The sequence below is a fragment of the Lacerta agilis genome, chromosome 6 (genome assembly GCF_009819535.1).
Source record: "Lacerta agilis isolate rLacAgi1 chromosome 6, rLacAgi1.pri, whole genome shotgun sequence".
Lineage (NCBI taxonomy): Eukaryota > Metazoa > Chordata > Lepidosauria > Squamata > Lacertidae > Lacerta > Lacerta agilis.
The window spans coordinates 16,617,943-16,638,931 of NC_046317.1; the positions used below are offsets into that span (position 1 = coordinate 16,617,943).

At 41.8% G+C, this 20,989-nt stretch overlaps 1 protein-coding gene across 7 annotated transcripts; it reads left to right on the forward strand.

Annotated features, from left to right (window-relative positions):
- Positions 1 to 214: 214 nt before the first annotated feature.
- CLCC1 (chloride channel CLIC like 1) lies at positions 215 to 20,250 on the forward strand. 7 transcript variants are annotated; one of them, XM_033151459.1, is made up of 13 exons: positions 233 to 307; positions 764 to 894; positions 4,861 to 4,995; positions 7,075 to 7,203; positions 8,346 to 8,456; positions 9,920 to 10,141; positions 10,998 to 11,138; positions 12,929 to 13,022; positions 15,100 to 15,197; positions 15,287 to 15,433; positions 16,220 to 16,552; positions 18,320 to 18,380; positions 20,121 to 20,250. In XM_033151459.1, exons 3-12 carry the CDS (start codon positions 4,861 to 4,863, stop codon positions 18,368 to 18,370), a joined length of 1,461 nt encoding a protein of 486 aa, XP_033007350.1. In that variant the 5' UTR covers positions 233 to 307; positions 764 to 894; the 3' UTR covers positions 18,371 to 18,380; positions 20,121 to 20,250. The 7 variants fall into 7 exon arrangements, with proteins under 7 accessions (XP_033007348.1, XP_033007349.1, XP_033007354.1 ...); XM_033151460.1 differs by having other exon boundaries at positions 234 to 307; positions 818 to 894; XM_033151457.1 differs by lacking the exon at positions 764 to 894 and having other exon boundaries at positions 215 to 307.
- Positions 20,251 to 20,989: the final 739 nt, after the last annotated feature.

Sequence of the window (20,989 nt, forward strand, 5' to 3'; positions counted from 1 at the left end):
ATCTAGTCAAGACAAGAAAGCCCTGCCGAGCAAAACGGATATAAACTTAAGCATCCCAACCTCGCCGCCACCACCACCCTATCACACGGCTATCAGAGCGCCCGCGGCAGGCGAGCCAAGTCGACTGCCGATCGAGAGGCGCGAGCGAAGGAAGCCACCGAACGCCAAGCCCCAGGCCGAGGCGGATGACGGCCGAGGAAGCGCGGTTGGGCCGGAAGTTGCGAGACGGATGTGGGTCCGTTGCCTTCGTTCGCTTGTTTTTAAAAGCGCGAGGAACCGTTGGCGGTTGGCGAAGCGAATACCTCAGGTGGTGCGCGCGCGTTGCTAATGCGGCGGAGGGGGTTGTGTGTTCGTTGGTTGTGGGCGTGGTGGTTTCCTCAGTTTTCCTCCGTCCGTCGCCTCTTTCCCTCAGGCGGGGACGCCCCGCCAGCCAGCGGTCGTGGCCTCGGTCCTCCTCCTGTCGTTCTCCCCGCTCCCCCCGGGCCTGGATGACGACGAGGCATTTTCCCTCTCCGGGGTTGCCGTTCCGCCTTCCCCTTTTCATCCCCCCCCCCCCAAGACGGTTGCACGGCGTCTAATGCAGGCGAGAAGCGTTTTCCCTCTCAGGCAGGCAGGAGTGTGGGCGGGAGTCTGACCTGCCTCCCACCCTGGCTGTTGCTGCTTTTCAAAGCAGCAGCTTTCCCTTTCGGTGGCGGTGGCCAACCCTATCTGTGGTGTGCGGGGAGGAAAAGACAAATCCCTGTGACCTGTGCTATTTTTCCAGAAAAAGAGGAGCCGGAAATCCCCATGAATCTCCCTTGTTCTCTTATAATGGCAGTGGCGCCCACCTGAGAGGTGCGCCGGAGTTGAGTTCGGGCGACTTCTGGCTGAAAAAGCCCTGCCTGTGACCCAAAGGTATGTGGGGCTTTTATGCAGGGGGAGGGGAGTAAATAACAAAAAGAATCTGGGTGTCTGGATTCAAAATGCGGGGTTAAATTCACTCCCAAGAAGCAGAGGCATATCTGGGCTCCCTTGCGCTCTGAGTAAGGAGATGGATCACCTCCCCCAATCCCTTGCGCTCTGATGGCCAGCCAGACTGGGGAGCCACCCCACCCCCCGCGAGGCTGTTGCGATGACCCACACTCCGAGCCAGAGTGGAGAGATGCGGTTTTTTGTATCCGCCCCGCCCCCCCCCCAACTGTGCCCTTAGCGTGGTCCAACCTGACCAACCCCCTACCGGTAGCTATGTCCCTGCTAGCAGGAGAGAGCCCCCAGTAGCAGAGTTTAAATTAACAAAAGTCAAGCAGCTCTATAGCCTTATGTTGTTAGACCCTTTTATCCTATTTAGCCTGCTTGCAAACAGCATTCTTTCTACCCATCTTCCAACGAACTGACTGCATGCTATTAAGTAAGTTTAAAATGTGCTGCTTACAAAGGTCATAGATCCATGCATTTATCCAAGCAGCAGCAAAGAGAACACAGGCAGAATACTATTGGGTAGAAAATACAGAAAGATAGCTTCAAACACCTGCTCTAAGCTTGGAGCTTGCTTAGGCACATCTTCTTTGGTCAGTTACATGGATGAGTCTAGGAACAGACTTCTCTGGTCTTAACACCTTCATGCACTGGTCTTAATGCCTTCATGCATAGTTACGTTTGACTGCAGTTCATTCCCTACCAATGGCTTATCCCTACTTGTTTGAACCCCCAGTTGATGGGACCTGGGAACCACGAGTGGGGAGAATGCTGCTGTTGTGCTCAGCTTCTGCTTTCGGGCTTCCCACAGACCTTCTGGTTGTTGGCTGCTGCGAGAACAGACCTGATCCAGCAGGCTCTTCTGTTCTTGTGCAGCATTGAAATGAGGAGGACTGCCAGTAGCATAGTACAGTGTCCATATTTAGACAGGTAGGCAGGAGTGTGTGTAGACAGATAGGCAGGAGTGTAGATAAGAGGGGGTTATATGCTGTTAAGGACACGGGATGCAGAGTGCCATGGCATAATCTGTATACAAAAGCTATGTATTCCTATAGGACTCCTGTCACTAACAGTCGGGACACTACAGCAGCCTCCCGTGTTTACCTATAGGGGAAAATAAATGTGTGTTCTTGAACACACCATTCAAATAGTTAAATCTGGTTCTTAGCCAGTAGGGATTCAAGCTGTTGAAAATAAAGCTGGCTATTGACTTTAACCTGTAGACCAACATCCTGGCTTCTGTTCCTTGGTCATGTAGCAGAGCAGGTAGCTCTGTGGTCTAAACCACTGAGCCTCTTGGGCTTGCCAATCGGAAGGTTGGCGGTTTGAATCCACATGATGGGGTGAGCTCCTGTTACTCTGTCCCAGCTTCTGCCAACCTAGCAGTTCGAAAGCATACCAGTGCACTCGGTATCGCTGTGGTGGGAATGTAACTGGTGTTTCCGTTTGCTCTGGCTTCCATCATGATGTCCCATTGCACCAGAAGTGGTTTAGTCATGCTGGCCACATGACCTAGAAAACTGTCTGCAGACAAATGCCAGCTCTTCTAAACTGCATTTTCTCATTACCTTAAAAACATTTGAGCTTGTATTGGGGTTTGGGATTTTTGCAAATGGAGACAATTCCAGGTTTGGGACCCCTTGTTTACCTAAAACTAGATGGTGTTTGCCTCGACCAGGCTTACATAACTGAATGCAGCATTGGCAATTCATTTTCTTTCAGGACTCCATAGCTCACAATACTGTTATGTAATAACCCTATTATGAAACAAAATAAAAAAAAATCCTTCCAGTAGCACCTTAGAGACCAACTAAGTTTGTTATTGGTATGAGCTTTCGTGTGTATGCACACTTCTTCAGATACTCACATGTCAGTCTGACATCAGTCTGACATTGGTGACTGATAGAGGGTTGTTCTTGCTCAACTGTCAAGGTCCACAGTGGGTGGGAGGGGTCTACTTCTGCACCTGGCAGCATTGAACCCGTTGCTCACCAGCTGATGAGTGAAGGGTTCATTCCTGTGCTGGGTGCTGCTTTGCCAGTCTGTTGCCTGCAGCAAATGTGCTATAGCCAGCAGGATTGAACCCTTCACTCTGCCCATTAGTTTATGACATTGTTTCAATTTACAAATATGAAACTTTCCCTCTTTTTAAATGTCAGCAATAGTGGACCTTACTAGTAGCAAGACTGTCTCTGTTGATGTCCCAGACAAGTGTGCAATGTGTCTAGTATCAGGTTTGGGTTTGATGGTCCCTAGAAGCTTACTAGAAAGAGTCTTTTTGGGGGGGATTGTTATACTTCCAAATGTTATAAGCATTTAAGTAGACAATGTCTAGCTTATTGGTGGAGTTGCCACTTTAAAAAAAAGTCTGCTTGTAAGTATACATGGATACCATTTGGACAAAGAAGAAGAAGAAGAGTTTGGATTTGATATCCCGCTTTTCACTACCCGAAGGAGTCTCAAAGCGGCTAACATTCTCCTTTCCCTTCCTCCCCCACAACAAACACTCTGTGAGGCGAGTGGGGCTGAGAGACTTCAGAGAAGTGTGACTAGCCCAAGGTCACCCAGCAGCTGCATGTGGAGGAGTGGAGACGCGAACCCGGTTCCCCAGATTACAAGTCTGCCGCTCTTAACCACTACACCACACTGGCTCTACACCACCTTCAGCTCTACTATAATAAAGTTGATCTAGTCTAGCCCTTGAATTCTGGTATGAGGTTGCTATGCAATGAGGAAAAAGGAAATATTGTCTTTCATTTCTTTGACACAAAACTTACAAGTCTTTTTGAGAACCAAAAATGCTGCTGCTAACAAATAATGTGTTTGTGTGCAGAGAAGTCTCAGTGAAATTCTTTTTTTAATGCCAGCCAGACTTTCTTAGAAAATTGTCTAGCTAGTGGCACATTAGTAAAGGAGTTATATTTCACCCTGAACCCTGTAAATGTGGTGTTAAGTTTCCCAGCTGCTGTCTGGCCTAGGTTTTGAACATGTCACACCCTATATATGCATCATAGAACTTGAGTTGGAAGAGACCCAAGGGTCACCTAGTCCAACCCCCTGTAATGCAGGAATCTCAGCTAAAGCATGACGGCCATCCAACCTCTGCTTTAAAACCTCCAAGGAAGGACAGTCCACCACCCCTTGTGGGAGTCTGTTCCACTGCTGAACAGCTCTTACTATCCAAAAGTTTTTCCTGGTGTTTAGCTGGAATCTCCTTTCTTGTAACTTGAAGCCATTGCCTCGAGTCCTACCCTCAAGAGCAGGAGAAAACTCTCTTCCATGTGACAGCCCTTAAGATATTTGAAGATGGCTAGCATATCACTTCTCAGTCTCCTATTTTTTGAATTGTGGGTTTGGATATTGGTATCATTCTTTGAATGGCACTAATACGTCTATGAAACTCCTAGCAGTCAATGGGAAGACTGGGTTTTGTTTTTTAAAACATCTGTGGTCAGGCTTGGGTAATAGGAGTTAACAGCTTGCTTTTATCAGATTTGCCTTTGTCCATATGTATGCCAGAGTTTCGCAACCATGATTTAGGGTAAAGTTTACTATATGATCCTCATTTGAGTGTGCAACCTCAGACTTCCACACATACTAGTTAATCTGATCTGATGTTCATGTAAAATTATGCTACAGATCAAGTTTTTGAAGGTGTTTGGAAGCTAAGCAGGTAGAATTTAACGGGTTCTGCAAGAGATAATTTTTTTATGCCACTCTCGAGTTACTTGCAGAAAGGATAGGGTGCAAGTTTAACAAGTAAATTAAGTTATATTTCTATGTTCCTTAACTAAAGTAACCAGATGACGTAGGCAAATTACCTTGAATAATGCTCAGCACTAAATAGTTCAATTTGTCCCAGAGGATTTTGATTCTGCTAAAACCATCAATTGTGTTTTGTGACAGATGATGCTAGTTCCTTTGATACTGTGTGTAATCCTGCTGATAGGAGGGAGCGAAACTCAAAATGATGACTGGATTGATCCAACAGACATGCTGAATTATGATGCAGCTTCAGGAACCATGAGAAAGCCTGATAAGGTACACATTTTGAATTTGAGTTGCTGTTCAGTAAATGGTTTAGTTGATGCCCATTAAAGAAGCTGCTCACCATGGATGTCTGTATTGCCTCCCTTACAGAACACATGTTGTTGTTGTTGTTGTTGTTGTTGTTCAGTCGTTCAGTCGTGTCCGACTCTTCGTGACCCAATGGACCAGAGCACGCCAGGCACGCCTATCCTTCACTGCCTCCCGCAGTCTGGCCAAACTCATGTTAGTAGCTTCAAGAACACTGTCCAACCATCTCATCCTCTGTCGTCCCCTTCTCCTTGTGCCCTCCATCTTTCCCAACATCAGGGTCTTTTCTAGGGAGTCTTCTCTTCTCATGAGGTGGCCAAAGTACTGGAGCCTCAACTTCAGGATCTGTCCTTCTAGTGAGTACTCAGGGCTGATTTCTTGGAGAATGGATAGGTTTGATCTTCTTGCAGTCCATATGCAACACAGAACACATACTGTAACAAATTAATAAACCTAGAGTTGAACATTGTTTTTTCTTACTGGAACGATTCCATTCTGTTCTTATGATCAACTGATTAGTTGATAGGGGGTGTCTTACTGAGCTCTGATTGCACCTTTAGATTCAAACAGAGTAATTACAAAAAAGGGATTGGAAGAAAGTAATAGTTGGTTGATTTTGAAGGCTGCCAAATTCTCTTCCACATTTCATTGGTATTTTCTTTTCCATTTGTTTTTGAAAAAATTATAATCCATGAGTGCTCTCAGTTGCACATATAGCACCATGTGGACAGGAGGGCTTTGGGCAGTTCTCTATGCACATCCTCTCTTGAGTGCACAGATTGTGGTTTTGAAGGGGATACAGTGGTACCTCTGGTTACGTACTTAATTCGTTCCGGAGGTCCGTTCTTAACCTGAAACCTGAAACCGTTCTTAACACGAAGCACCACTTTAGCTAATGGGGCCTCCCGTTGCTGCCGCGCCGCCGCTGCCCAATTTCTGTTCTTATCCTGAAGCAAAGTTCTTAACCTGAGGTACTATTTCTGTGTTAGTGGAGTCTGTAACCTGAAGCGTCTGTAACCCGAGGTACCACTGTACTGGGCAGCTTCTGCTGGCATGGGACTCCCAGTGAATATGGGAAACCCATGGGTAATAAAAGCGAGCCGGGGAGGGCTGGGCAATGGGCTCTGCGGGTTGGTGAATGCTTCCTTCTGTGAGGGAGCAAAAACATCCTTAGACCTGGCTGATATGGCCAACTATTGCCCAGTTTTAAATCTTCCATTCTTGGGCAAGGTGATTGAGCAGGTGTTTGCTGAACAACTCCAAGCATGCCTGGAGGATGCAGATCATTTGGATCCCTTCCAGTTGGGATTCAAGCCTCATCATGGGACTGAAACTGCCTTGGTTGCACTGGTCGATGATCTCCGGCGGGCTAGGGACAAAGGTGAAAGTTGTTTCCTAGTTCTGCTGGATCACTCAGCGGTCTTTGATACTATCGACCATGACATCCTTCTGGACCGTCTAGAGGAGCTGGGGGCACTATTTCTCTATTTACTCTTTTCCCAATAAATATGCAAAATGAAGCAACCACGCAGTGTTTCCCCTATTTTATGACGTAGTCATAAAATAAGCCATAGCAGGATTTTTTCACAATTGCAAAAAATAAGCCGTACCCCAAAAATAAGCCATAGTGCCGCCATTGTCCCTGTCCAGACCCTGCCGCCTCCTCGGCCCGTCCTGCCTGTTCCTGGTGCAGAGGGAGCCAGCGAGCAGCGTGGAAAAAAAGACTCCTATCACCAGAGTCCTGCAGCCTGTTCCTTGAACGCAGGGAGACAGCGAGCGAGAGGCATGGGGGGGGGGGAAGCCTCCTCCTCAGCCCCTCCTGCCAGCGAGCGACTTAATTATAATTGAATAAATGTAGATTGCTGTACCGTACCATACTGACATAATAAAAATAAGACATCCCCTGAAAATAAGCCATACTGTGTTTTTTTTTGAGGGAAAAAATATAAGGCGGTGTCTTAAAATAGGGAAAACACAGTATTGATATGACATTTCCTGTCTATAATTTACAATAGAAAGATTAAGAAATGCCTATGATTACAGTTACTGCAGGTGAACCAGGATGATTCTGAAGATAACGTTCCCCAAAAATCAGTGGTAAAAGAAAATATTGTGGATGTTTCCATGTGCCAAAAGCAACTAGATTCTTTAATTCTTAAGGTTTGTTTGCATGTATGATGCTTCATATTTAATATATTGCTTTATTTATGAAAATATTGTTTACATATTCTTTTCATAAATTCAGATCTTGCTGGTCTATCACTTTCACAGAAATATATTCCTGGGTAAGCATTCATATTGATAGGTGGTGGTAAGAATCAATACTATTAATTAACTATTTGGTCCACAATCTTATTTTATTAAAACCAGTCACAGTTTCATTGTTGACACCAACAGGTGCAGATTTGTACATTTACAGCACAGTCATCTGCACGACTACATACAAGTTAGTCCCATGGAGTTAACTGAGACTTAACTCCAGGTAAATGTGGGATTGCAGTATTAGTGCCTGCAAGGCCATATTTGTTATTGTATTATTAGCTACTATGTAGATTGTGGAGCAACTATGAAGATCTACCACAACAGCCCCTGTCTATGCAAAAGATTAGATGTAGAAACATAGACTGTTTCCTGGGTTATAATAGGCATGTATAGTTTTTGACCCACCAAGCTGAACCTGGCTCACCAGCTATATATCATAAGCTACCAGTTGCTTGATAACTATATTTCAGCAGACATCAAAAGCAAGCAGCTCATTATGCTCCTGTTAGGTGCCATTCTTAGCTGATGGACTGCATTTGGCATGATGGGTCACAAGTCTCATTTTTAAAATGGGTTTCAATACTTGTCTGGAGTCAAATCTCTTGAACATAAATAGACCTTGAACTGTGTTTTTGGGATGCTTTCAGCAAGTAGATTTCAATTATTAAAGGCCAGAGTGCCTCTGCAATTGATGGACCTTAGCCTACATGTGAACATTAGTCTAATAAGTATATACACACTACAGTGGTACCTTGGTTTGCAACCGCTTTGGATTACAACTGTTTGGATTACAACCACATCAAACCCGGAAGTGTGTGTCCCTTTTTTGGATTACAAACATTTGGGGGGGGGGGCATTGGTGAAAGCGCGCCCTGGGTTACAACCTGTTTTGGTTTACCTCCAGAATGGATTATGGTTCTAAACCAAGGTACCACTGTACAGTACAATGAATTATTTCTTGGCTAAGGCATTGTCTGGCCACAGTATATGTATTATATATTACATGAATTAAGATTAGTAAAATGTGATATTGAAACACTTTATATTTGCAGCTTGAAGAATATGAAAAGAAAGATAAAGCCAAGTTATATGAAAACAATAGCATCCATGTTTTTAAGAGATATTTGAATAAGATTTTAATTGAAGTTGGAAGACTTGGTCTTGTGAGTAACTGAATAAGCTAACGTTCTTATTGCTATATACATTTGCTCATTTAAAGATTAAAATGTATTCTTAGCAGTGTCCTATACAAGCAGCACATTCATTGTTAAGATGGGGAATAGTCAGTATGTCATAGAACCCAACCATGTATTTATTCATTTTTTTCTTTTACTTTGCTTTCATGTGGCTAACAAGTAATCTTACATAAAACATGAAAACATCCTATATTCGTGCATAAAATGGGTTTGGTTCTGTAGGCTTTAATAGACTTCGTCTTAGGCAAAGTCTCTTAGAGGTGCCTTGGGGCTGAATGTCTCTTCCCCCCCCCCTCCCCAAAGGTGTTCCTATCTGGCCCTTAGGATTCTTCCCAGGCAATGCTTCCTTCCCAGGCCATACCCCTCACCAACACTGCTCTACCCTTTCCTCAAGTGCTTTGGCTTAACTCAACTGTCTCATTGAGCTGTGTTAATGCTGCTTACATGCGTGCCTGCTTGCTTGCTTGCTTGCTTGGATGGTGGAGAGAGATGTATAAACCTCTTAATGTAGCCAACTGTAAAAAGAGTAAGAGTCGTATCTGTTGCTCTACAGTACCTACTTTTTGCCTCAAACCTTACCCACCACTGCTATGCAGTCCCCAGAAGGTTGTCCAGGAGGAATGCTGCCCTTGGGCTGCAAAAGGTTTGCCAAACCAGTCCTTGGTTTTTTGTTTTGTAAAAACCCTGGATCTAGGACTTCTATAACTACAGTGTTAGGTTTGATATATGATTTTCACATAACTCCCTTCTTCTGTTGGTACTGTATATACCGGTACATCAACAGCTTTACCTGTGAATCTGGGTAATAGGTTTGAGTAGGGCAAGCCCACCCATGAGGTAAGGTGAGGCGACTGCCTCAGACGACAAGATCCACAAAGACAGTACATCTGGCCTGCAAGGAATGCATTACCTGCTATTGCCAATGTAGATCTTAACTTGCCCCTTCTTCCTTTGCAGAGCAGGGGGCTACACCATTTTGTGGTTCGTCTTAGGTGCCAAAATATATTGGGCTTGCCCTGATTTTGAGACTAGAGTAGGTGAATGTGTACTTAGAAAATATTAAGCAGAGAAATCATAATTAGGGTCTTATTTGACAGACTAGTCCTTGTACAGCAACTTACATGCATTTAACTTGTGCACATTCAGCTTTACACGCTTGGCAAAATAATTTTTTTTTAAATGGAAAGCGGGGGGGAGTATCTGGAGAAAAAGACTAACAGTCCCACCCGCCATTGAACCCAATGTGTTTTGACTATACATCATTTTGGTTTTAGGTGTAATCCCCAGAATGTAACCACATAAACTGTATAAGAATTCTTTGCTCTTTGACTTCGTCACTACAGCAGTCAATCAGTGTGATTTAGTAAGGCTTTGTTATTATCTGCAAGAAATGTCAATTGCCAATTCAATTGTGTTGTCTTGTTTTTTAGCCTGATGATAACACTGGAGATGTGCATTATGATGCTGAGATCATCCTTACGAGACAGACATTTAATGAAATCAACAGGTTCCTTAATGAAGAGGGCTGGAAATCAGCTGCTTTGGATGATGCACTCAGTGATATTCTGATTAACTTTAGGCATCATGATGCTGAAGTTTGGAAATGGAAGTTTGAGGACACATTTGGGGCTGATGCATATAATGTCTTTATGGTGAGATAATTTTTCTGCAGTAAGGTGTTTTTCTACAGCCAATATAGTCATGGGTAACTCGCTTGCACCAGACAGAAAAAGATAAAACCTATATGCAGTGCTTTGTCCCACTGAAGCCTGAGTATATAAAGTCTTTTACTGTTTTCAGGCAGCAGTCATAGGTCAGGACTGCTTAATTTGTGATCTAAATTTCAGCCTACTAGCCATGAATGCTTTCCTACCATGAGTTCAGCACCTCATTTATGTCTGGGTGTGCAAAAATAAAGGGATATGAATCAGTTCAAAATTTATAGCGTTGTCTTGAGTACAGCTTCATGGGGTATGTACTTCAAAAGTCTAAAGTCAATTTGTTTGTTGCATTTATACCCCACCTTTTACTCCAAGGAGGTCAAGGTGTTACACATTGTTTTCCCCTTCTTCAATCCCCACATCAACCCTGTAAGGTAGTGACTGGCCTGAGATCCACCAGTACGCTTCATGGCCGAGTGATAATTAGAATGGTATCTGTTTAAATTTCAGTTCACATTTGGCTGCCATCAAGCTATTGTAAATGAAAAGAAGTTATAGCTGTTAGAATATGAGGTTTCATAAATTTTCACCAACATGATAATGGTTCCACATTGCTCAGTTTTACTTCAAGAAACCAAAATGAGGCTGCTGCCACCCTACCCCATGATCCCTTTAATGCATACTGCTCATGATTCCCTCAAGCAGACGCTGAATGGAAGATTTGTCTATTATCAGAGAAATGCTAAAAATGCTTCAATGCTAAAAATGTAGGTTCCTCCCATTTTAAATGGCCTTGGCTTTTATAATTCTTTTGCAATTTATCTCTTTATCTCTTGTTTTCTAAAAGGTACTTCTGTGTTTAGTGTGCATTTCAGTAATAGTTGCTACAGAACTATGGACACGCATTGGTTGGTTTACACAGCTGAAACGTGTTTTATTCATAAGTTTTCTCATCAGTTTTGGGTGGAACTGGATGTACCTATATAAGGTAAACAATTATTAGTGTTTATTAATTAGAAATGGGGAAGTGGATATCAGTGTGCCCTGGAAATACAGAAAATATTGTGCCACTCACTATTTAGCTCAATAACATAAATCATAACAGGGCTGAATATAAACTCAGGCTACCACACTTGCTACCCTTAAAACATAAAATGTTCTTATCTGGCACATTTTGATATTGATCCAATAATAATCAGGAAGCTATTTTGGGATACTTGTGCAAAACTATTTTAAAATATGTCAGGTTCGTTCTCATTATAGTCTAGTAAGATTGGCACATTGGTCTTCCTTTCTCCATGATTTACTAGCAGTTCAGTAGATTTGAACTTTACTTGTTCTGTGTGCCAATCTTAAAAAATTAACAGTGTGCTGCAGCAGGTCCAATAGACGCTTTCCTCTCTGCTATTTTTCAGTAATGTTATGGCTCAGTCACAGAAAGAAGAGTGCTTGGCCTCAAGAGCCATATGTGTGCAATCTGTTTTGAGTAATCATATGTTTTAAGAAGTAGACTTTTAATAACTTTGAATTATGCAGTTTTATTGTATATGAAAGTTGCAGCCACATTTGTAAGTATATTAGTTGGATTCCTTTATATCTTGCTTTTAGGATACAAATCCTACCAAGACAGTTTACAAGTAACATCAAATTGCATTTGTTGTTGTTCAGTCGTTCAGTCGTGTCCGACTCTTCGTGACCCCATGGACCAGAGCACGCCAGGCACGCCTATCCTTCACTGCCTCCCGCAGTTTGGCCAAACTCATGTTAGTAGCTTCGAGAATACTGTCCAACCATCTCATCCTCTGTCGTCCCCTTCTCCTTGTGCCCTCAATCTTTCCCAACATCAGGGTCTTTTCTAAGGAGTCTTCTCTTCTCATGAGGTGGCCAAAGTACTGGAGCCTCAACTTCAGGATCTGTCCTTCTAGTGAGCACTCAGGGCCAATTTCCTTGAGAATGGATAGGTTTGATCTTCTTGCAGTCCATGGGACTCTCAAGAGTCTCCTCCAGCACCATAATTCAAAAGCATCAATTCTTCGGCGATCAGCCTTCTTGATGGTCCAGCTCTCACTTCCGTACATTACTACTGGAAAAACCATAGCTTTAACTATACGGACCTTTGTCGGCAAGGTGATGTCTTTGCTTTTTAAGATGCTGTCTATGTTTGTCATTGCTTTTCTCCCAAGAAGCAGGCGTCTTCTAATTTCGTGACTGCTGTCACCATCTGCAGTGATCATGGAACCCAAGAAAGTGAAATCTCTCACTGCCTCCATTTCTTCCCCTTCTATTTGCCAGGAGGTGATGGGACCAGTGGCCATGATCTTAGTTTTTTTGATGTTGAGCTTCAGACCATATTTTGCGCTTTCCTCTTTCACCCTCATTAAAAGGTTCTTCAATTCCTCCTCACTTTCTGCCATCAAGGTTGTATCATCAGCATATCTGAGGTTGTTGATATTTTTTCCAGCAATCTTAATTCCGGTTTGGGATTCATCCAGCCCAGCCTTTCGCATGATGAATTCTGCATATAAGTTAAATAAGCAGGGGGACAATATACAGCCTTGTCGTACTCCTTCCCCAATTTTGAACCAATCAGTTATTCCAAATTGCATTAATACAGTACAAAAAATATATCAAAATATTAAGTCATAAGGAACTTCCCACAGGCTCTGTGGAAACAGATAGCAGTAGGATTTTCATCCACTTTTTAAAAAAAGATTCCAAAATGAAATTGATATAACAATTTTGTTATAAATTGTTAAAATCCTTTTGTTTCTGTTGTAGGTAGCCTTTGCTCAGCATCAAGCTGAAGTGGCAAAAATGGGAAAATTTGATACTGTATGTGCTGAGAAGATCCAATGGAGTGATGGTCTAATAGGTGAGCTGTTTTTGTTTTGCTTGCTAACTTTCCATGTCAGATTTCCTTCTCGGTAGTGGCGCCCGTCCTGTGGAACGCCCTCCTATCAGATGTCAAGGAAATAAACAACTATCTGACTTTTAGAAGACATCTGAAGGCAGCCCTGTTTAGGGAAGTTTTTAATGTTTGATGTTTTGTCGCTTTATTACTATTATTATTAATATTCTGTTGGGAGCTGCCCAGAGAGGCTGGGGAGACCCAGCCAGATGTGGGGTGGGGGTGGGGTTTAAATAATTTTTTGTTTGTTTGTTTGGTTTAGTAAACATTTAAGCTTATTTTTAAGATTGGTTCTAAACCCTACACAAATCTGGAGTGGAGTACCTAAGACGGTTGGATGGCTCCTTGTATGTCTCCTTCCAGCAACTCCTGCTTCCAAGCTGTTGCCAAACATACTGCTTTGTTTTCCTTTGGACCACAGTGAGCCTGAGAGTGGGGTTTTGTCTAGACAGCGAAGGACCTCCATACACATTGCTCAGGCTTGTGTTTCGGCAAGGTCACTTCGGTGCTGCTAATGCAGAGGTTTGGCTTCACCCCTGGCGGCGCACTCCATTGTCTCTCGAGACAGATGCCAACAACACATTTCTGATATTGCTTATTTTACTCTCTGGGTCACTCCTCCCTGTGCCAATATAATGATTCAAACATAATTATTCCTGAAACATTGCCTGTATATTCAAGCATTTCAACTTGCTTAGTTGGACTGTGTCATTCATACAGCTGGCTCAATGATAATCTTCTGAAATGAATCTTTCCTGGTGGTAGATTCATTTAATATAATTGTCTTTGAAGAAGTCAGGTAGATGTGCTCCTTGAAATATCTACAGAAAACATATTGTCTGCTTGTTGTTGAGCCCAAACTAGTTTTTTTTGCGATAGACTAGGGTCTGGGAATCAGGTCTGCTGAACATCTAAAAAAATGACAGAGAAAGGCATTTTAGTGGGACGAAGGGGAATGAAGACCTAACTAAATACTGGAGAAGTTCAGCATCACCCTTGGCTTTTCAGCCCAGTACACTCTTCTAGTGCTGCTGCTAAACCAAATAGCCATTTGGGAGGAGAACTGAGTTTGATAATCTAGGTTAGCAAACTTCTAAAAACCTTTCTCTGCTACATTTTCCCATTGTAGGGCTAGGAGAAAAGGGCCTGGGGAAGAGAATACAGAGGGAAAGTGACATGTTTCTCTGTATCTGTTGCATTTTATTTATGTACCTAATCAGAACAAAACAGGACTAAAAGCAAATAAATAGGACTAAGTATTTGGCAGCAGACCAAGGTATGGATACTTCCTCCTCCTGAGGAAAGAAAGTGCCATTTGCCATTTGTTTAGCCCTTTTACCATTTTCCCTCCCCTATATTGCTCACCTAAAAAGTTAAAGGTAATGGACCCCTGACAGTTAAGTCCAGACGCGAACGACTCTGGGGTTGCGGCGCTCATCTCGCTTTACTGGCCAAGGGAGCTGATGTTTGTCCGCAGAGCGTTTTTCCAGGTCATGTGGCCAGCATGACTAACCAGAACAGTGCACGGAAATGCCGTTTACCTTCCCACCAGGGCTGTACCTATTTATCTACTTGCACTTTGACGTGCTTTCGAACTGCTAGGTTGGCAGGAGCTGGGACAGAACAACAGGTGCTCACCCCGTTGCAGGGATTCGAACCGCCGACCTTCCGAACGGCAAGCCCAAGGCTCAGTGATTTATACCACAGCGCCAAAATACCAATCTGGAAGGTTGGGGGTGGGTGTATTCTGTTCTGCAAATTGTGCTTCAGCCATGTCTTCCACTCAAGACTGGGCTTACACCCAGTTTAGCAAATATACTTTAAAATACCCTGAGTGTTGGTGTAAATATTAGAAAATCATTTCCTTCCAGATCTTGTATCATTTCCTCTGATAAGACAAGTATATGTGTTTACGTCCTTCTCACTGTCTATATATGACTTATTATTGCACACTGAAAACATCTAGTTATTTATTCATCCTTAAAGCCAAATTATACTTGCTATTTTTGTGGTTGTATGATTTGTTGCTTTTTAACTATAGAATGGTTTAGAAGCTCGATGACGTTCCAAGATGATCCTTGTCAAAAGTATTATGAAACCGTATTAGTAAATCCTATTTGGCTTGTTCCTCCAACAAAGGTATTTTCTATTTCAACCGAGTCATTTGTATTTTGTTTGATTCTGACAGCTTCACTATCATTCTAATTTTACTTTCTGCCTGGTTTTAGGCATTGGCTGTTACATTTACCAATTTTGTAACGGAGCCATTGAAGCACATAGGTCAAGGAATTGGTGAATTTATTAAAGCACTCATGAAAGAGATTCCATTGCTGCTACATATTCCAGTGCTGGTGATCATAGCAATAGCAGTTTTGGTATGTACATGCACAGACACATGAGGGAACCAATATTGCACACATGGATTAGAAATTGTAAGAGTAGATACAACTAACAATGGATTTGCTCAACAATTTAACACCAGTGAGACTGAAGTAAGGGTACAATTAGCCACTTAGACAAGGTAGTTCCAGAAATAGCATCTTAGTTCTAGCACAATTGTTCCACCTCTTTGTGCAAGAAGAGGCAGCTGTGATTGTATAATGATGCTCTTTCTAGTCCTAAGAAAGAAGTGTTGCAAGATAAGGAAGACTTAACTTGTTGACATCTACAGCTAATATTTTGGGGGCATAAATAGTAATTTATTTTTCAAGGATAGTATAATCTTTCTCCATAGTGAAGTATTCTAGAACTCAAAGGAACAATTAAATTATCCATATTTAAAGATTTATGAAATAGAAAATTGGATTATTTAACATGAATGCCACAGCAGTGCTACATAATTTGGCATTTTCTGACTAAAAGTAAACTGTTAATACTCATTTATAAAGCTCTATTCTAATCAAATATGAATATAAGTAAGCCTAATAATTAAATTCTGTTATATAGGACAGTCACCGAAACACTATTTCCACTATGTCTGAATCAAAATAGTTGATAATGAAGAAAATCTCTTGAAAAAATTATCTTATTTTAATGAATATATATAGGAACACAGATCTTGAGGATCCTATTTTCAAAACAAAACAATGTAAAAACCTGTGTTAAAAGGAGGAGTGGAAACAAAGTTTGTCACAGTACTTACAAGGGTGTCTCTTCCGTAGGGTTTCTGTTTTGGGGCTGGAAGCTCAGTGAATGCGCTAAGGATGTTAAGCTACTCGGACAAGCGGCCACCTCCAGCACTTCCTCCAACAGATAAACAGCCGCCTGCACTTCCCCCAAGGGACAGACAGTTACCTCCTGCACTTCCTCCAAGGGATAAACAGCCACCTCCTGCAGTTCCTCCAAGGATCAGAGCATTACAAGAACAAATGCTGCATCTGCAACCAAATGATGCAAGTGAAAACGGTGTCAACATTATAGAAAATACGGAGAATACGAACAGTATTTACTCCATCAAGAGCGGACCTTATGACAGAGGAGATGCTTCAGTAAAGGTAATATTTAGGTTTTTCCAATAGGTGATGTGCTATATATATTGTTGTCCAGCAGCCTCCCAGATCAAGCAAGTGGAGGCAGTCTCTGGCATTGTGTTGTAGAACCTAGGACTATTTCCATACTGAAACTGCTCTTGCTGTTCTGACTCAGGACTTAATGCGATAAAAGAAGCTAGACGCTGGCTAGAGCACAAATGGTGGAAGTCCTACTTCAAAGATTACCAAACATGTGCTAAAGCACATAATTGTGCCTGCTGTGGAAATGAAAGTGGCAAAGAAGGCCTATTCATCTCTGTAGTAAGCTAGGTGCTATGATTGATGCAGTCCTAAGTGACGTTTCCGTCAAGCCACATTTTGTGGGATCATTTTCAGTTTTTTGCAGCCGGATGGCATTGACAGGGTGCTTGTGAATCTGCACCCAAAAAGATGCCCTTTGGACCATTTTCATTCATGGCTGGTTAAAGCTAGCTAGAGGGGTTTAATTAGATAGGTTCTTGGTGTGATGAATGCATCTCTGCATGTAATAGGTTATGCCAGACATCTTGAAGAAGGTACAGTCATCCCTGAAAAAACCCACCCTGGGCCCTGTGGTATTTAACAACTGCCCAGTCACAAATACCTCATTGAGTGTCATGGTGATGCAGCTGCAGGCATTTCTGGAGAAATCAGGTTATCTAGATCCTTTTTAATCTCATTCATGCCCAGGTTTTTTGGAACTGAATCTGCCTTGGTCACCCTAATGGATGACCTCTGTTGGGAAAGGGGCAAGGGAAGCATGACCCTGTTGCTCTTAATAATTCTTGTCAGCTTTCAATACCATTGACCATGGTATTCTGCTAGACTGATCTACAGGAAATTAGTATCAGGGGCACTATTCTGAGTGGTTCCAGTCTGAGGCAGTTCCAGAGGGTATCACTGGATGAGTTCTCCTTGGCCCCTTGTCTTTTGAGCTATGGGTGCCACAGGACACTTTGTCTCCAGTGCTGTTTATCATCTACATTAACCTATTGGGAATGGTCATTAGGAATTTTGGACCAAGCTGTCATAAGTACATTGATGATGCCCAATTCTGTTTCTATGTAATTCCTGACTTGAGAATGGCCAAAAAAGGCTGTTGTCTGGTGTCTGGATGTAGTGGTGGACTGGATAAGGGCTAATAAACTGAGCCTGAATTCTAGCAAAATGGAAGCTCTGTGGATGAGTAGTTCCTGGGTCCAGGAAGTTGGTAATTTGCATGCCCTGGACAGGGCTGGAAAGGCTAGCCAATATGTTCTCTCCTGTTTGAGAAGTATACAGAGATGTATATGGGAATTTAACAATTCAGTTTGGAATCTTTATTGCAAATAATGAGAAAAAGAACTCAATTTTCTGTAGTTATTAACGCAGGAGATTTAATCTGCATTAAAAACAATTCTCGACAGGCACCTCAACTACCAACTAGGGATGCTAATTTCGTAACTGCCTTCTAAAAAACACCTTAACACAATTTTCACATAAGAGTAACAAAAACAGCAAATAAATTTAAAACAAGACTAAAATCCTAACAAAATAGACACTCATGGTAAGACCCATTTATCCAGCTGGGAAAGCCAGTTGGAACAAAACCGTTTCAATTGTTTTAATGCATGCAGCTGGCTTTATTAAAACGTGTTAGGTTTAATAAGATGTATAGTGCACTTAAACATGTCTACTCAGAAGTCAGTCTCATTCAGTTCAGTGAGACCTAGCTGGGGGTTGTAGCCTTATTTAATGACCTTGTTTTTTCAGTCTTCAGAAGAAGTAAATTCACACAACAGAAACAGAAAAAAAGAACAGTGAAGACCATCCTGTAAGTTGATAAATAATATGTTTGGGCGGGGTACTAAATGAAATGTCTTAAGAAAACACTTAATTCCTAGTATGTTTGAATATCAAATTGATATTATATTTTACTTAATAGATGTTTCAGACTGTTATTTATAAGAAACTTTTCTCCTTGGGTGTTGGATGTCTCCTGTAGCTTGAAGCCTGGAAGCCCTATGACATAACAGATTTTGTCAGACCTCACTTTGTTTTCTGCCTTTGCTTGGAGCAGGCCCAGTTGATTGCCTCTTTCTGAAGTTTCTGTTTCCTCTCTCAAACCTGGTGTCTTTATATGCTCCTTCTGCTTATATCCTTTTCTGTGGTCATAGTTCTGTTTTATATTAAAGTGAGGAGCCTTTCAGTCTCCACAGCTTTTTTGCTGCCTCTCCCCCGTTATCTATCTATTTATCTCTCTGATCACTACCTTTTTGATCAAAGGGCAGAAGAGCTTTGCTCTCTGCTATCTAGTTTTATTCTCTATCTTACTTCACCAAACCTTTATTAGGCATTACAAATATAGCCCATCATAAAACATCCATATATAAAAATTTAAAACATATACAGATAAACATCCATGTAAAAACATGTAATAATGAGGATTTTCATTGGAGTTTCTTCCCACTAAATAGTGCTATTCACCACTCTGAGAGATACTATTGATAAAAACTCAGCCACCCTTGCAGTTACTTCTGAGTTAATGTCATACAGATAGAATCTGATATTTTCATTGTGCCATGATGTTAGACTACCCAAAAAAGGGAATAGCATGCATTTGTGTAGCTGGTTGTACAACGGACAGTAGAAAAGAATATGTTCTACTGTGTCCGGCACATTCAAAAAACATCCACAATGTCTCAGCTATCATTCCCTCTCAACTCTTAGCTTTTGGATTCCTTTTCCTCCTTACCCAACTGAATGGGCTTGGCACATTCACAGGGCTGTCAAGATACATACATAGAATGCACACATTCAGGCAAATAAGCACACTATTTCCCTCTTTTCACCTGACCACTTTAGGCAATAAGGTTTCTAATTCCAGCAGTGCTTGATGGATCAAAGCCTGTATTTCATTGGTTTATGAGGCACTACACATTTTTATACCAGGGCTGCAGCGGCTCCATAAACACCCCATTCATAAAATATGGCAAGCAGCCATGTTGTCCACACGTAACACTACGAATTAGACCCGTTTGTTTCAGAGGAGGTAGCTTTTGCAAAAAAAGGTACTGCAACAAGCCATCCCTCATATGTAGACAGCCACGTTGCTCTCCCATCCACATTACACCCACGGGAGAAAGTAATGTTGGTCTTAGCACAGAAGGTTATTCTCATTGAGAGTCATTTGTGTCCCCTTTAGTGGTTTTTCTTTGTCCAGTTCTGTTTCTGTGCATCAGAGGGTCTTACTGAGCTCATTCACAGAATGGAACTGAGGTATGACAAAATCTGTTGTCACAGGGTTTAGAGTTAATGGCCAAATCTCACTTAAGATACATACATATACCCAAAGAGGACCACCTTTCACAGTAAGACCGTTACTAAAATAACAGATTGAGATACCCCATTAAGGCTGCAATCCTATATCCACTTTTCTGAGACTAAGCCCCATTGAACTCAGTGGAACTTACTTCTGAGAATATATGTATGGGATTGCACTGTTTGTATTTTTTGTTGATTTTTGATGACCTAATACTGTTCCACAAATTCAGTGATATGTTACTTCTTGCAGAGTGAATTAGATACCAAACCAGGTGATCAAGCTACTGATAGAATAGAGAACAGCACAGATCAAAGCCTGGTTGAACTGGACAGACCTAGCCACATACAAGAATTTACAAGAGGCAATGAAGATGAAACAAAATGTAACTTTAAAGAGGACAGGAGTGTACAGCAAGAAGTTCCGGATATAACAGGATGTAAGAAGAAAGAGAGCCGCTCATGTGAATTAAAAGAACCCACAGAGAAGATTGTAGAACATTTGAGCTTTACTGTAAGTTTTAACATACAGTATATTTTGTGTATCACAGAAAGGGGATGTACACCTCAGCCAATACTGCCTTTTCTAGTGAGGTAGCATTGTTGAGTAAACAGAGGTCTTTCCCTCGTTTGCCTGCTGCAGAGGCTGGAAAGACCTACACAGCAATGCCAACAAAGCAGCAGTTTCAGCACTTGCTCTATTATGTGCTAATTTGAGAATAACAATGTTACATTCTAGGCTGCATAATCTTGCCTACTCTCAAACGGTGTGGAGATTTAAGAATGCACTCTCTTGCCTTATTTCAACTTTATATAGCCATTTCCAAAAGCTCGGTAAATGCAGGCAAATTTATTTATCAAATTCAGATAATGTAAGAATGTGTCACATCTGAGTTGAAGTCTTAAATCATTTAGGTATCTGATTCCTACTAGAATCAAGCTTAGTAGACAAATGTTGTTTTATTCACTTAAGATCAAAGGATTATATCCAACTAAATTCTACTTAAGAGTAGTCCAATGAAAATGAATGGATCTAACTATTGAGTATCATGAATGTTCGATCTTTGAGTTGTACTATATTGAATATTTAATAACTTAAGGGAAGAGTAAATTCTTTATTGA

Coding starts and splice junctions, on each gene's coding strand:
- CLCC1 (XM_033151457.1), top strand. CDS start 230: ATGTGGGTCCGTTGCCTTCGTTCGCTTGTTTTTAAAAGCGCGAGGAAC. Junction 4,996..7,074: donor CCATGAGAAAGCCTGATAAG/GTACACATTTTG, acceptor CTATGATTACAG/TTACTGCAGGTGAACCAGGA. Junction 11,139..12,928: donor ACTGGATGTACCTATATAAG/GTAAACAATTAT, acceptor TTTCTGTTGTAG/GTAGCCTTTGCTCAGCATCA.